This window comes from Ranitomeya imitator, chromosome 2, assembly GCF_032444005.1.
Source record: "Ranitomeya imitator isolate aRanImi1 chromosome 2, aRanImi1.pri, whole genome shotgun sequence".
NCBI lineage: Eukaryota > Metazoa > Chordata > Amphibia > Anura > Dendrobatidae > Ranitomeya > Ranitomeya imitator.
This window is the reverse complement of record NC_091283.1, coordinates 776,641,216-776,658,455: the sequence shown is the minus strand read 5'-3', so window position 1 is coordinate 776,658,455 and position 17,240 is coordinate 776,641,216. Positions and strand designations below refer to the sequence as shown.

Genomic DNA, 17,240 nt, shown 5'->3' with positions numbered 1-17,240 from the left:
TTGATTACGTCAAATTCAGTAGAGTCCAAAAAGCAAGATGTGACAGGTGAGAAACAAAAGCGAAATGAGGCTTCATATCAAGCCAAGGCAATAACCAGGATCAGCAATAAGAGTAAATGAGATATAAGAAACACATCAAGAAAATATATGACTAGCTGTACCAGCAATATTATCAATGTACATTCATGGTACCTGGAGCTACATACACCAAGTGCAGGAAAATAGCAGCTGTAGTAGCCAAAGGGAAGCTAACAGTATTAAGCATACTATTTTCTTTTGTTCTGGTCTTGCAGTCCCTATGTATTCTTTATCTTAAAGGGTTATACCCAAGGAACAAGTCATTACCTTTTCAAAAGATAGGGGATAATTTGCTGATCACTGGGCATTTGGCTGTTTGGACCCACAGTAATCCTGAGATCTGGGCTCTGGAACCCAGAGAATGAGCTCTGCAGCCCTGACTTGAATGGAGCCCAACCTTTGATCCATTTATTGTTAACTGAGAAATTTGAGTGCTGAGATCAGCTATTTTCGGCAGTCTTATTAATATTGAATGACGCAGAGGACGTACATGTGCTCCTCCGCTCTATTTAGGATGGGGCATCAGAGCTTCATTCTCGGTTATCCAGATCCCTTATCACAGGATTTTGGGGGGTCCCAGTGGATGGCCCACTAGGTATAAACATCAATAGAGAATAACTTTATTTTGGGGAAAAAAGCTTTTAAAGCGAATCTGTCAGCAGGTTTTTGCTATGTATTCTGATGACAGCATGAGGTAAAGGTTAAAAAGTTGAATTCAACAATGTGTCACTTATTTGGTTGAGTGCTGTTGTTACTTACAATGAAGGTTTTGTCACTAGGACACTATTATTGCTGTGACAAGCTGCCACATGTCAAGTCGTCTACTCCTCCCCTTCCTGTGATAAGAACCTACTGTTAATAGACTATGTATATACAGAGCCTGGTGGGAGCAGGGTTAGCTTTGTCAGCTCTGCAACATGATACATTTAAGACTTCTGATTGTGTCACAAATGCTGTACCCTGTAATCTAAGTAATACATAGTTGGAATCAGGGTCTCTTTGCCTACATTATGCTGTTCTCAGTTGAACTGGCAAAAACCTGGTAACAGATTCCCTTTAAGTAACTTATTCTGTATTTTTCTGGGCGAAATCACCTTTCTGATTGTATTCTCTTCAAATATTTTGTTAAAAACAAGCATACAAATATCATTTTAATCCTTATGACTGTTCTTTAAATTTTTGACAAGCCATTCGGGAATTTTCCATGCTAAAATATTATCCAGTGTCATAACCTGAAAGTTCACATCACAACAGCTCAACTCTAAATTAGGGAGTTAAGCCAGATCTTGCAATTTTACTGCCATGGGGCACTAATTAGCCACAATTAAAGCTTTTAAATTGATTATTAATTATTTTGGTTACGGGAGATCAGAAAGGTAACTATACAGTTGTTGACAAAACTACAAGTGCTAGAACAAGCCTCCGTTGCTTGAGTTGCATGGCATGCTAGTTACTGAGCTAAAAGTCGTAGGATTGTCAATGGTTGAACCAAAGCCAGTTAATAAAAACTGTGATCTCCGAAAAAGCCTTTGCTATGGGATATGTGACTCAGAAGTGCTCTCTCTCTGGACAGCCACAGTCATCTCACAAAGGGATATCGTAAAGTGGACTTTTCGGTAATAAAATACATGACTTCATTTTTTTTCTTACTTTATATGTTTCTCGGTAATTGTGGGGCTGCAGACAGTCGTGATGGATGTAAATACAACTTTCCCTAAAAAAGCACTGCTTAATTTCTCCCAGACCGGAAAGAAAATCTTCAACTCTTGTACAGTAAAACCAAATAACCGTGGGAAAAATAAAACACAGTACCTTCCATGACATAGACCAGCGACCCCACGTCCCCTTCCTTGATGATACAGCTGTCTTTGCCATATTCAACAGGATACATACAATCCACTATCTCTTGGATCTGGGAAATCTCAAGGTTCTTCATGAAGTCATTATCAAGGATCGCTTCTTTAATTAATTCCTTGGACCTGAAGCAAGAGACACAATATTTAGTCATATCCTGGAGGCGGTAGCAGTAACACTAAATGATAAAGGCACAGTGTTCTAGCAGGTTTTTATCTGCCAGGGTGTAGAGTGACGTTTTATGCATTTTTCATTGCAACTTGGTAACTTTAATACCTAGAGGTTGGTAACTGCTGTTCCAAGCTTAAATAATAAATCTCATTATAAAAATACAGCAGAAAGTACCGTAAATTTAACTCAATTTTACCCTGCAGTGTCAGTAGCATTACTCCGACATATCAGTGCAATATTTCATTTTTTAGAGTCGCAGGATTATGTTGGTTTACGCTTTATAAATAAAATAATAAAAGTCAATTGTGTTCTTTGCAAGTTTAATAGGAAACAGTAATCATGAAGCAAATGAGAATAATTATCATTAATAATGTGAATTTTCTGTTCCTCGCATTCTCTTTGATGTCAAGTATATACAGATGTATCTGCATATTTGATATATCTTTTTTTTGTTCAGCATAATCATATCATTTGTGGGTAAAACAGAGTTGTGCATCTAATATTATATACAAATGAATAATTGGAAGAATCCTTTAAAGTTCACTTGCCATAACACGTGGGCTTCAAACAGGTGCATAATGAGCGTGCCAGTAAAGCTAGTGAGGACAGATAAGCTTTACTGCCATTGAAAACCCTTTGTGAATTAAAGGTCTCTTACCTGTATCTTTCCTGCTACTGGGAAACTATAATTCCCACTGTCAAACCATACTGGGAGTTGTAGTTTCCCAACTCCCAGTGGTTTATCCTGAAGAAGAAGTTATATACTTCGAAACGCGTTGAAATAAACCACCACCTTACTGTACCATACTGGGATATACAGTCATGGCTAAAAGTATTGACACCCCTGGAATTCTGTCAGATAATACTCAGTTTCTTCCTGAAAATGATTGCAAACACAAATTCTTTGTTATTATTGTCTTCATTTAATTTGTCTTAAATGAAAAAACACAAAAAGAATTGTCCTAAAGCCAAATTGGATATAATTCCACACCAAACATAAAAAAGGGGGTGAATAAAACTATTGGCACTGTTTGAAAAATCATGTGATGCTTCTCTAATTTGTGTAATTATCAGCACCTGTAACTTACCTGCGGCACCTAACAGGTGTTGGCAATAACTAAATCACACTTGCAGCCAGTTGACATGGATTAAAGTTGACTAAACCTCTGTCCTGTGTCCTTGTGTGTACCACATTGAGCATGGAGAAAAGAAAGAAGACCAAAGAACTGTCTGAGAACTTGAGAAACCAAATTGTGAGGAAGCATGAGCAATCTCAAGGCTACAAGTCCATCTCCAAAGACCTGAATGTTCCTGTGTCTACCGTGCGCAGTGTCATCAAGAAGTTTAAAGCCCATGGGACTGTGGCTAACCTCCCTAGATGTGGACAGAAAAGAAAAATTGACAAGAGATTTCAACGCAAGATTGTGCGGATGTTGGATAAAGAACCTCGACTAACATCCAAACAAGTTCAAGCTGCCCTGCAGTCTGAGGGTACAACAGTGTCAACCCGTACTATCCATCGGCGTTTGAATGAAAAGGGACTGTATGGTAGGAGACCCAAGAAGACCCCACTTCTTACCCCGAGACATAAAAAAGCCAGGCTGGATTTGCCAAAACTTACCTGAAAAAGCCTAAAACGTTTTGGAAGAATGTTCTCTGGTCAGATGAGACAAAAGTAGAGCTTTTGGGGCAAAGGCATCAACATGGAGTTTACAGGAGAAAAAAAAGAGGCATTCAAAGAAAAGAACACGGTCCCTACAGTCAAATATGGCAGAGGTTCCCTGATGTTTTGGGGTTGCTTTGCTGCCTCTGGCACTGGACTGCTTGACCGTGTGCATGACATTATGAAGTCTGAAGACTACCAACAAATATCGCAGCATAATGTAGGGCCCAGTGTGAGAAAGCTGGGTCTCCCTCAGAGGTCATGGGTCTTCCAGCCGGACAATGACCCAAAACATACTTCAAAAAGCACTAGAAAATGGTTTGAGAGAAAGTACTGGAGACTTCTAAGGTGGCCAGCAATGAGTCCAGACCTGAATCCCATAGAACACCTTTGGAGAGATCTAAAAATGGCAGTTTGGAGAAGGCACCCTTCAAATATCAGGGACCTGGAGCAGTTTGTTAAAGAAGAATGTTCTAAAATTCCAGCAGAACATTGTAAGAAACTCATTGATGGTTACCGGAAGCGGTTGGTCGCAGTTATTTTGGCTAAAGGTTGTGCAACCAAGTATTAGGCTGAGGGTGCCAATACTTTTGTCTGGCCCATTTTTGGAGTTTTGTGTGAAATGATCAATGTTTTGCTTTTTGCTTCATTCTCTTTTGTGTTTTTTCATTTAAGACAAATTAAATGAAGATAATAATACCAAAGAATTTGTGTTTGCAATCATTTTCAGGAAGAAAATGAGTATTATCTGACAGAATTGCAGGGGTGTCAATAATTTTGGCCATGACTGTACGTCTCCATTCTGTCGGCAGTGCGGAATATTATCCACTAACTCCCTCTACAAGTCTAATATTTTAATCAAAGCGTAAATGCCAAGAACCCATCCATACATCAAACTACTGTATGTGCCAGATCCTTTTCCAAAGATGTAGACAAAGACCAAAATTAGTTAATATTTGAGTTTTCGGAAAGATTTCTGCCTCTCAAAAAAATAACTGCTTAGAAATGTTAGTAGTATGAAACTCCTTTAACCTTTTGCCACTGCACCCAATATTCATTTTTCCACTTTTGTTTTCTGTTCCCCTTTCTCGTAGAGCCATGACTTTTTATTTTTCTGTCGACATAACAATATGAGGGCTTGTTTTTTGCAGAATGAGTTGATTGCAGTATTAAATGATACCAATCATTTTAGCATACAATGTACTGAAAAATGGGATGAAATGTGGGAAAAAAAGCAATTCTGATTTTGTGATTTTGGGTTTTGTTTGTATAGTATTCATTATATGAAAAAAATACATGGTTATTTGATTTTCCTGGTCAGTAGGATTACAGCAATTGTCTTGCATTGATTTATTTTATTTTTAAGTAGTGAAAATTAAAAATCACAAGTTTAAAAAAAAATTGTTTTGTGTCCTCATTTTCCAAGACTTTTATTCTTTTTACATATATTAGATTGAGATATTCATCACCTTTTATTGCATTTTTTTTAAGGAAGTGTAGTGACCAGGAACAACACAATTCTTGCATTTAACTTATTGTTCCCTATACAGAATTCACCCAAAGGGGTAAGTCATTTTATATTTTGATAGAGTTATCTTTTAAAGACTTGGAAATATCAGATACTTTTTTATATTTCTTTATTTTCTTGTGATAAAGAGACATGATTTTTCCAAGTTTTTTATTTCTTAAACATTTTTTATATATTTTTAATTTCTTACTTAATTTATTAGTAGCCTTATGGGACATGTACCTTTAATCACTTATATTATATACTGCAGTACTACAGTACTTCAAAATATAGTGGAAATGGAGGTGTTCAATGAAGCTGGCTGAGGACTACTAAGATGGCAGCAACTGCTGAAGACCAGCTGTCATGGTAACCATGGGTGTTCTGCAAATGTGTTGGGCAGGGCAGATGAGAGCCGATGCACGTGAGCATGAGCAACTGTATCATTTAAAAGGGTTGTCTGAGCTCTGTTCCTATTCTGTGTGGGTACCTAGGCTACAGAATGCTGACAGCTTGTAATATACTCCCTGTCAGCATTCTGTACCATTGCCTAGATACCTGTTATGATCTGGTGGCCTTGGAGCAGCATGAGACGTACTCTGGAGAAGGTGGCACCTGTACTGACCGCAAACCCTAAACTTAACAGCACAACTAGAAGTAGCCGTGGGGGGTACCTAACACTCCCTATACCCCTCGACACAGCCTAAGAACTAACTACCCCTAAAGACAGAAACAGGAAACCTATCTTGCCTCAGAGAAAATCCCCAAAGGATAGACAGCCCCCCACAAATATTGACTGTGAGAGGAGAGGGAAATAACATACGCAGACATGAAATCAGGATTTAGCATAGGAGGCCATACTAGCTAAAAAGAAAGAATAGAACAGAGTACTATGCGGTCAGTATTAAAACACTAGAAAATATCCACCACAGAAAATACAAAACACCACATCTGACTAAAGACATGGAGGGTATATCTGCATCTCCAGAGAAATAGCTAGGCTGCAAAAAATCCTTCACAGACTAAGCTGGACAAGACAAAAACATGAAAATGCACAGAACTATAAGGTCCACAGCAGTTGGACAGCAAAAACAAAGCCAGGACTTATCTTTGAAGAAAAGCACAGCAAACAGGAGAGACCAGAAGGGATGTGAATCCTCCAAAAACAATGGACAACTGGCACAGACTAAAGGATCAAGCAAGGCTATATAGCCCAGCCCAAATTGCAAAAAATAGATACACCTGATAAATGCTGCGATCCAACTACCGCAGCACTACCACTCATAACCACCGGAGGGAGCCCAAGAGCAGAATTCACAACAGATACCACACTTTGGTATGTGAACAGCTCTTTCTTGATTCTGGAGAAGTTGATCACACCCCATGTTTTCCTGTCTGGAAGAGACTGGACAAAACATCATAACAAACTCCAATCCCCCAGCCTCTGCTAGACGCTCACAGTGTAAGTGGCAGGACTCAGCAAATTGGACTAACCCTCTGCTCTCCAGGAACCCCATGAAGGAAAAGGCTTCTCCATAGGTTAATATATATAATGTACTGTGTCAGTCTATCTGTCTATCTATCTACCTGCCTTTCTATCTAGATAATATAGGGTGTAGTATTATTTATATGGAACCGGCCAGTATGAATTGATTGACAGGGAATCAGGGACAGGTAAGAGTTTATATATATATATATATATATACTGTATATATATATATGTGTATATATATATATATAGTAGAGCACTGTGGAGGGCCATATAGGGGGCACTAAGGGGGTTGCCAGACTTGACACAAAAGTCTGCAGTCATTTTATGTGACTGAAGACTGCTGAATTGGGACAGCATGCAGTGTGCACACTCTCAGAATTCCCCAAAATTCCCACAGCAAATGGGCGATCACTTGACCGCATGTATGCAATCTGCAAAGTTACAGTCATGTGCCATCTAAATATGCTCAAGTTTTCTGAACAGGAGTGTATTGAGATAAGCCAGGTATATTAAGTCAGTATGAGATCACAATTGCGCAAATCATATAGTGCTTATATATAGTATAAATATCTCTAATATATAGGGGTCATTACATGTTTGTAATGCTGCAAGTTGACATTGACAAGCTGAATCTTAACGGTGTGTAATATGCGCTTTGTTAGGATGTCGCACTACTTGGTGATTCGAGCGGTTGTCACATGATCGCTCACATGCGACTTGCAGACTCGTAGTCATGTGACAACTAACGTCTCCTCCTGCTTCTCTCAGTGTTCTATTTTTCAACTGAGAGAAGCAACGTCAGTCATCGCATGACTACAAGTCTGCTCGAATCAGCTAGTAGAGCACAATCCTAATAGAGCGTATATTACACACCTTTAGGACTCAGCAAGTCAGTATCATCTTGCAGAATTACAAACACAGGAGGACACCTGTCAGTCTAAGGGAGCAAACCAGGGAAAATCTGCAGGGGACCGGACACTTGAGCTAGTCATCATAGTCACCGGACAGATATTAAATGTATGTTTCATCTCAAATTCAGCAGAATGAACTAATAATGAAACTAATGTCTGATTGATGCTGCTCTGGGGTGTCATGGAGTAGGAATCAGCTGTCAGGTTCCTTATTGAGTGATAAAATATCATTGGAAGCCTCAGTGTCATCCATTACATACTGCTGTCTCCAGATCACCATGTAATGGCTCAGTTTGGAAATAAAAGTCATTCTACCTATTTAATGATGCCAGCTAAGATGTATTATGAGATTATGCAGCAGCTATGTGTTATAAGGTTCTGCAGCAGCTGAGGTATGTGTTATGAGGTTCCGCAGCAGCTATGTATTATAAGGTTCTGCAGCAGCTGAGGTATATATTATGAGGTTCTGCAGCAGCTGAAGTGTGTGTTATAAGTTCCTGTTCCAGCTGAAATGTTTATTATGAGGTTCTGTAGCAGCTGAGGTGTGTATTATATTTTTCTGCAGCAGTTTAAGTGAGTATAATGAGCAGGGCCGGCTCCAGGTTTTTGAGGGCCCCGGGCGAAAGAGTCTCAGTGGGCCCCCCCTTTAACACATACCCCGATTCATGATCGCATATAAACACAGCCATGTAGTATATAACACTGCCCACGTAGTATATAGCAGCCCATGTAGTATATAGCAGCCCACGTAGCATATAGCAGCCCATGTAGTATATAGCACAGCCCACGTAGTATATAGCAGCCCACGTAGTATATAGCAGCGCAGCCCACGTAGTATATAGCAGCGCAGCCCACATAGTATATAGCAGCGCCACTCACTCATGCACTGGTAGGACTAGGAGCTCCTCCTGAATCTGCCTCATAACTTCAGCAGCCAGCCAGGGGCGGAGAGCAGAGAACGTGCTCTCTCCCCCCACAAACAATGTCACACTGGCTGCCTTCTCTTAACCCCTATGTGTGCCTGCCTGGCTGCACTCACTGAGTGATAAGATGCTTGTGTCAGAGCTGGCACATAGGGGTTAAGAGAACGCAGCCAGCAGTGACTTTGTAGGCGGAGAGAGCATGTTATCTCCTGCTCTCCCAGCTGTATCTATGACAGCCTGAGTGGGCCCCCCTCTCTCCCCAGGGCCCCGGCATTTGCCCGCTGTGCCGGGTGCTGACGCCGGCCCTGATAATGAGGCTCTACAGCAGCTGAGGTGTGTATATAGAAACAGTATCAATACAACAGAATTCATAGTATAAAGTAAAATACTAATGAAGATCCTATAACATAAAGTTCACGGGCCTCACATGTTATGGACATTCCTCATATTAGATTCAATTACCGAAAAACAATGAGTCAAAAAGTCCATTAAAAATATTGTAATTTTATTAAAAATATTACAGAACAGGTATAAAAATATAAATATAAATAGACAAGGTCAATAGAAAAGCTCAAGTGATACAAGACTATCTCATCCACTATGAAGTATAAGGGGTAAGGGATTTAAGTCAAGAAAAATTATATTTTAGAAAAACAATATCAGTAAAGTGACAGTGCCTAAACATTGCATTACACCCTTGTTAGAAGCCTCATGTCTCTCAATTAGAGCTACTAATATAATTTGGAGCATCTCAGTGGAGAAAAACCGCATTGTTCCAAGATAAATTTCAAACAAGCTCAAAGATGCATGAAAACAAAAGGAAAAGTGGATGCTGCTTTGGCAAATAATGCAAATATTCATTATCTATGTGAAAGTCCATTGAAAACATTTAACAGTTTTTAGGATTTTTAGGAAAAACGAAAAGCCATACTAATAAAATGATCGGGACCAAGCATACACATTACTGGATTCATATCCTTGAGGTCAAATCATGCGATGCTCCATTTAAGCGCAGTATAGTAAATGGCAAATGGCACTGAATGCGCAGCAACCAGCAGTGATAGACGATCCCCTTGCATCCAGCCCTAGCGGTAATATTTTAATAGGTCAAATTGCAATGAGCGTGTAGCAAAAAGACATCACGTGCAAATCCCCTTGAATATTAATAATAAAAAGAAGATGAAGCCTGAAAGACTTTCTGGTCTGCCTTGAAATGATGAAGTGTTCTGTGGATGAACAGGACAGGTTTGTGCAGCATCAGAGAAGTTCTCGATGCCTCAATGTCAGTGATCATCACTAAGACATGAATAGCATCAAAATCTTCAGTCTTAAAGGAAGCCAGGAGGAACATCTTGATAATTTCATTTAGATATTGCTTAGCATATTAAGCTCTCGGCTGCCTGAAGGAACTGGCGATGTGTGGGGTTCCCAGGAGCTTTGAAGGGTTCCGAAAGAACAGTTTTTAAGCATGTGTTCTGCCTTGCAGCCAGTATTGGGTGTCTTACATAGCCTTGCTTTACTGCTTGCCGAAACATTTTATGCAAAGTGAAATTGTCTATATTCGGAGCCTGTAGAGCCATAAACGATGTACATTTCCAGTGCAGCTCCAAGTCCCATCTCAGGCAGAGGCACTTTACCTGCAGCCGTACAACCTCCCAATGGAAGCAATCATGAGCACTTATCACTTTAATGTCTTTAACGTTTCATTAACATGTGTTGTTCAAGAAGAGACATTGTAGAGATTTTCTGACAAGGGACTCTCCAATGGTTCACTTATAGGAAAGGGACCTCAGCCTATAAACACGTAGGTTGCTAAGCGAGCATGACCATGATCTGAGCCAGACTGCCGAAAATACAGCTTGATCCTTCCTGTTCTAGAAATAAATAATACCTTGTGCTTCATAGTATTAATTAGCCAATATAACGCACATTAGAAAATGAATGTAGAAATGTAAAGGGTTGTCAGAACATGGAGGTGATCCGGAACTGCAAAAAGCAGAAAAATAAAAAAGAAGCTGAATATACTTACCATCAATGCTCTGCACTGTTACTTACTAGATGTAAATGGGAAGCTAATAATGATAAAGTGCTGGACAGGTAAAAACCAAAATAATAAATAACTTTTATTGCGAAAAATGATTAAAAAACAAAAAACTTTATAATGGTGAATGTCCCAACACAGAGGACACAATTGACATGTGTTGGTGGGTGAACAAAGAAAAAAAACCTGAAAGTGGTAACCCAAGTGGAAAAGATAAAGCATAACCAGTTCATGATGTGCACAATGAAATTAAGAAATTTGTATTAAAGTAACAGGTCAATCAATGTGAGGATATAACAGTATATATCCTAGCAGCCAAGATGGAATTGGCACACTCACCAAACACACCAGATGTGCATTTCATGAATGCTTCATCAGGGGTGTAATTCATAAAACGTGCGTCGGGTGTTTGGGGGTGTGCCAGTTCCATCTTGGCTGCCAGGATGTATACTGTTATAACCGTACATTGAATGCCTTTTTACTTCAATACAATTTTCTTATTTCCATTGCGCACATGTCATTATGAATTAATTACATTTTATATTTTCCTTTTTGGATTATTACTTTCTCCCCTGTTTTTTTTTTCTCCCTGGTTCACCCATGTCAATTGTGTCCTCTGTGTTGGGACAACTACCATTGTGAACTTTTTTTGTCTTTTAATTTTTTTTTGCAATAAAAGCTATTTATTATTTTGTTTTTTTTCCCTGTTCTGCACTTTATCATTACTGGTCTCTGCTATATACTACTGCTATTTAGGACTCGCCACCCCTCTCAAGGTTATGGTTTCGGTTTATATGCTAGATCTAAATGGCACAGCGCTACAGTACTAAAAACTGATATGTATGAATGGAGGCAAAACTATACATGAGCGAATCTCACCAAATTAATTCCAGGTAAATTCACCCAAATTATCCATGAGATTCGATTTGATAAGAATTGAAAGTGCTCTGATTGCCAGGAAAATACATTTCTTAAACTCTTTGGTCTCTCCAAGACCCAAAACAGAAAATTAAGGGAATGGAGGTTGTTAAAAGAAATAATAATAATATACATTATGCTTTCTCGGGCTACAAATTATCAGCACCTGTCTTCACGTCTTCGTCTATAGCAATGAGGTCTTTGATTGGTCTCACACGGTCATGTGGTTGGGAGATACACAATGTGACCCTATGAAGCCTATCACTGACCGCAGCACTGAAGAGGAAGTGCTGGGGAGCTGAGTTGGAGGAGGTAACTTATGACCGGTAAGGGCGTAGGACAGGGAACATGTTTTTTTAATTACTTTTACCCCTTCACATACCAACAAAATAGCAACAACCTGACTGCCATTTTGATGAATTCGTGCAAATCAGATCCCAAAAATATCGGATTTTCTGTAATCCAAAATTTTGGGAAAATTTGTAATCAATACAATTCATTACAGATTGATTTGCATAACCAAAATCTAAGACTTGAGCAGTCGCACATAACAAAGGCAGTACGCACCTGATAATTATTTCATTGTCTAGCTTCCTCAGCAAGAAGTGTGGCCCGATAAAAAGGGAGTATTAATTAGTAGCAAATGGGTGCGGACTAAATGTGACACTGTGTGCCAAAATTGCAACTAAATATTGGTGCAAATTATTGGTGTATAGTTGGACCACTACAATAATATGTGGGGCGTAGATCGCAGAATTGCACCAAATTTATCATACAGCATGGGCTACTTTATCACATTTTAGAACGTTTAATGTAAGCTTATACTATGTAATGTTTTTACAGGTTTAACCTAATTAAGTCTGCCGCATTAGAGGTACCGTCACACTTAGCGACGCTGCAGCGATACCGACAACGATCCGGATCGCTGCAGCGTCGCTGTTTGGTCGCTGGAGAGCTGTCACACAGACAGCTCTCCAGCGACCAACGATCCCGAGGTCCCCGGTAACCAGGTTAAACATCGGGTAACTAAGCGCAGGGCCGCGCTTAGTAACCCGATGTTTACCCTGGTTACCAGCGTAAAAAAACAAACAGTACATACTTACATTCAGCTGTCTGTCCCTTGCCGTCTGGTTCCTGCACTGACTGCTGGCCGTAAAGTGAAAGTGAAAGCACAGCACAGCGGTGAGTCACACAGCGGTGACTCACCGCTGTGGCTGTGCTCTGCTTTCACTTTACGGCCAGCAGTCAGTGCAGGAACCAGACGGCAAGGGACAGACAGCTGAATGTAAGTATGTACTGTTTGTTTTTTTACGCTGGTAACCAGGGTAAACATCGGGTTACTAAGCGCGGCCCTGCGCTTAGTTACCCGATGTTTACCCTGGTTACCAGTGAAGACATCGCTGAATCGGTGTCACACACGCCGATTCAGCGATGTCTACGGGGAGTCCAGCGACGAAATAAAGTTCTGGACTTTCTTCCCCGACCAGCGATCTCCCAGCAGGGGCCTGATCGCTGCTGCCTGTCACACTGGACGATATCGCTAGCGAGGACGCTGCAACGTCACGGATCGCTAGCGATATCGTCTAGTGTGACAGTACCTTAACTGGGAAGGTTTCCATATTGCATCCACTTTTTTATTCATATTACAAGACTTTGTGTTGCATTTGTTATTATGTTCCTTAATGTGGCTACAAGTGGAAGGAGCATAATTATAGTAGGTGCAGGGTTGGCAGTCGCACCTGGGACATGGAGACTAGAGGGCCCAAGCAGTCCCTTTGGGACATATGAAAAGCCTATTACTATTAAAGACTGATAGTTGGGGACCCTGTTGGAGATTTTGCATTTGGGCCCATAAGCTTCAAGTTAGGCCACTGTATACTACTGCAATGAATTTAATCATACCGCGCCATTCCGGTCGCCTTCTAAGTGACGTCACCGGTCTGCAGACTTTCGTGGTCACACTGCGCTCTGTGTGACCGGGAAATTGCTTCACAATGTAAGGCTATGGAGGGTCAGAACAAGGTTCAGAACGAGGTTCCATAGGCTCAGCAGATTCAGAAATAGAACCGGCTGTCATTCAGTGCTGGGACTCTCTATACACCGAGTGGTGACTGAAACCGAGGCGACACCACTTCAATGACTGAACGCCAAATGCTGTAGGGAGAATAAATTCCTCCCGGCAGCGATGCTCTCGGTGCAGCGGCTGTATGGTGTCAGAGTGCTATTAACCTGCAGATTAGCCCCATATCTTAATAGCACTATTTTACATGACAGGTTCTCTTTAAGGTGTTAAACAAGTTTCCCATTTTTAGAAAAATGGACCTCAAACAATTTGATTCTAGTGAATAAACAAATGTAGAGACTAATTACTCTCCCCTGTAGCAGTGCCGACTTGTGGCCTGCTGCTTCCAATTATGGCTGCAGCAGTGACGTCATGTAAGCACATATCACTGCTACAACCAATCACTCAGCTCAGCACTTTGTGCCATCTAGACAGGCTGAGCCACTATGCTCCATGACTGGCTGCAGCAGTGATGTCCGCTCTTCATGTGACATCACTGCTGCAGCCAAAACACAGAGACAGGATCCATGGCGGAGAGCTGGTGTTGGACCTGGACATGGTGAGTACTATCTGAATTTTTATTAGAATCAGATCATTGATGAGTTGACCACATTTCTAAAGCTGATAACCACTTTAAAGCCTATTTCATGGCTCCCGAATGTCTGTTTCTGGATTTTCATGAGGCAACCACCAGAGGGAATTAATAGTGAAATAATCTGAATTATGACTTAACCAGCCGAAGGTTCAACGCGTTTGACTTTAGATGTTGCCAGTGCCACTTGTAAACTTTGCTCAGTTTTTTTAATTTCTTATTACTACTAGTATCCAGAAAATAAGTAAAATATTGAGGAAGGAAAATCCATTTTACAAACAAACATTTTTAGATGTTTTTCCTCATCTAAAATTAAAGGACATGTTAACATTTAGACATGAGATTACAAAGCTACAAAAAATTATGGCAGCCAAAAAAATCAAATGACTGCACGAGCTTCTAAAAGCCTCTTGGACTGACGGTATAGAAAGCATACATGCTAAAGTGCTAAAGGGTATATTGTTTTTCAGGTCATTAGAAGGAAGTGGATAATGGAACCTTGGCCGTTTACTACCAATTTTCCATGTCACAGAGCAAGTTGGAGATGCCAGAAAGTCCCACAGAAAGGACTATTTTTCACTGGTGACCTCTGATCACAGTATAATGATTTCTAGCATGTTCCTTTGAACTGCTTCAAAATTAGAGGCTTGGAGAAGTGTCATCATTAAAGGGGGATTTATATAATTGTGCTTTGGGATTTAAAGACCTTAATTGAATAAAGAGATACTCACGCAAGTACAAAACCCTCAGTTTTCTATGCCATATTTCATGACTTTAATATGCTAAAAATGTAAAGAAAAAAATACAAAAGTGTAGTAGAAATGATTTGTGCATAGATAATGTCACATGTTTAAGGGAGAAAATAGAAAACTGTTTAGAATATAATAAAATCTAAAGGAAGTCTTACTCGCCTTGCCAACCTTGGCCTCTCCGATTCTGACCATCCTGATTCTCCTGCCAGTCTCTGTACTTCACCACAGATCACATGCTGTCTAGATGCATGACCTCTGCAGCCAATCAATGCATAGCTGCAGTGGTCACGTGGCAAGACTGAAGGGGATCAGCTACGAGGAATGGTGTGCAAGAAAAAGTGTCATAATTGGAGAGGCAAAGGATTGGTAAAGCGAGTATGACCTGGCTCACACGTTCATTAGGTCAGTATTTTACCTCAGTATTTTTAAGCCAAAACCAGGAGTGGGTGATTAATCCAGAAGTGGTGACGTGTTTCTATTATACTTTTCCGCTGATTGTTCCTCTCCTGGTTTTGGCTTACAAATACTGATGTAAAATTCTAACCAAATACTGGATGTGTGAACGTGGCCTAAGACTTTTTTTCTTAATATAACGATCTAAGCTGTGTTGAGTTTTACATAAGGTTGAATGACCCATATAAGACATTGAGATCACAAATACTTAAGAGAAAACCTAAATTAAGTCTTCACTTTCAATCCTATATAAGAATGAGGTTTCCTGTACTTGTAAATTCAACTTGAACTTATCCGCTTGGCATTTCTGGACCAGCAATGTTTTTTTCCGCGAGCTCCTCATGCATTTGCATCTAGCTCCAGCACTTTCACTAATGCATGATTTCTCAGAGGGTATCCAGTAGATGAGAAGGAATGAGCATGTCAATCCACAACTTAATGACAGATTTCCATGGGAAGCAATGAATAAATTGGACTATTCCCAGACCTGAAACACCGAGTAGATACATCCAGTGTGGGACTGAGTTGGCAAAGGCCCACCAATAATATTGATTCTAATGGCCCATTGTTCAGCTACATGCAAAATAACATGACCCTAGCACACAAATGGCTGGCTTGTTTAATTAACGATTAGATGATACCTTTTTCTGCAAAATGTGAATCAAGTGTAATAGCACTTCTCATTAACACTCCTTTACAGGGGCCTACCGGAGGATTCTCCTATTGTCCTGTGGGCCAGTCCGAGCCTGCATCCATCTCAGGTCATTCATATATGGTCCAGGAAATCTCTGTAATGTCATTTGAGATACATTTTTTCATTGTATGTGATCAATAGTGGGGACCAACACGTATTCAATATATGTGTATACTACAACTGGAGCTTGGATCTGGCACTTAACGATTCCAAGCACTAAGTGGTACTACAAGCTGTTTTGAATGGAAAATGGGATATATACAGTACAGTATATGTGATCACTGTCCATAAGGTAATAATGGGAATTTGGCTTGTCATAAAAGTGTTCCTTTGGAAAACCGTTTAACTATTCCATTTAGAACAAACATGACAAATGGGATTAGGATCCTGTGCGGTCCCGTTTCAAAGGGAAGCAGAAGGGCCCTGTTACTTTATATGGGGTTTGTCTGGTTTCCATTTGGTGTCAACTTTTTAGAGCAAGGAGAGAGAGAGGGGAGAAGTCAGCAATGCAGAACTTTTTCATCTGTTCTAAAAATAAACAAGGAATGGAAACTACCCAAACCCCATATAAAGCAGCGGGGCCTTCTGCTTCCATTTGGAACAGGAATACACAGGATCCTAATTCCATTTTTGTGCTCTGTCTTCCTGTTCTAAATGGAGCGGACAAGTGGAAAAGGTAAATGCTTGTGATCAGGGCTTTAAGTTTTCGAAAGAAAAGCTCTTCTTTTTGCTAACACTGCCACATGAATAAATCTTAACAAATCAACATATGTTAAATTTAATTTAATTTTTATAATATTTAAATAAATAAATCAGAAATAAACTGAATTTGCGAGTCAGGGTGTCTTCAGATTTTGGTCTGATTTTATGAGAAACTTAAAAAAAAAAAAAAAGAAAAGAAAAATCTCTCCAGTGTACATTCATTTTATATATAACCAGCCTGTAAAGTGAACCTTATTCAGAATACGCAAATAGTGTTATTCACATCTCATCATAAGAAGCAGCATCAGAAATACGCCGGACAAAGGAGAACCCATTAGCAATGTAGACATCGTAATGATTCTCCTGACCTGCTCCTACAGATCACGGCAGGGGAGGCAGCATGAGTGGGTTATGCTCTGCTCCATCA

At 40.0% G+C, this 17,240-nt stretch overlaps 1 protein-coding gene across 6 annotated transcripts in view; it reads right to left on the bottom strand.

Moving 5' to 3' along the window:
* Positions 1–17,240, bottom strand: part of PRKG1 (protein kinase cGMP-dependent 1) — a 1,430,268-nt gene that overhangs the window by 994,241 nt on the left and 418,787 nt on the right. For all 6 annotated transcript variants that reach the window (XM_069753539.1, XM_069753538.1, XM_069753540.1 and 3 more), the window contains exon 2: positions 1,891–2,057. In XM_069753539.1, coding sequence (XP_069609640.1) covers positions 1,891–2,057 — 167 coding nt within the window. The remainder of the gene's footprint in view (positions 1–1,890; positions 2,058–17,240) is intronic.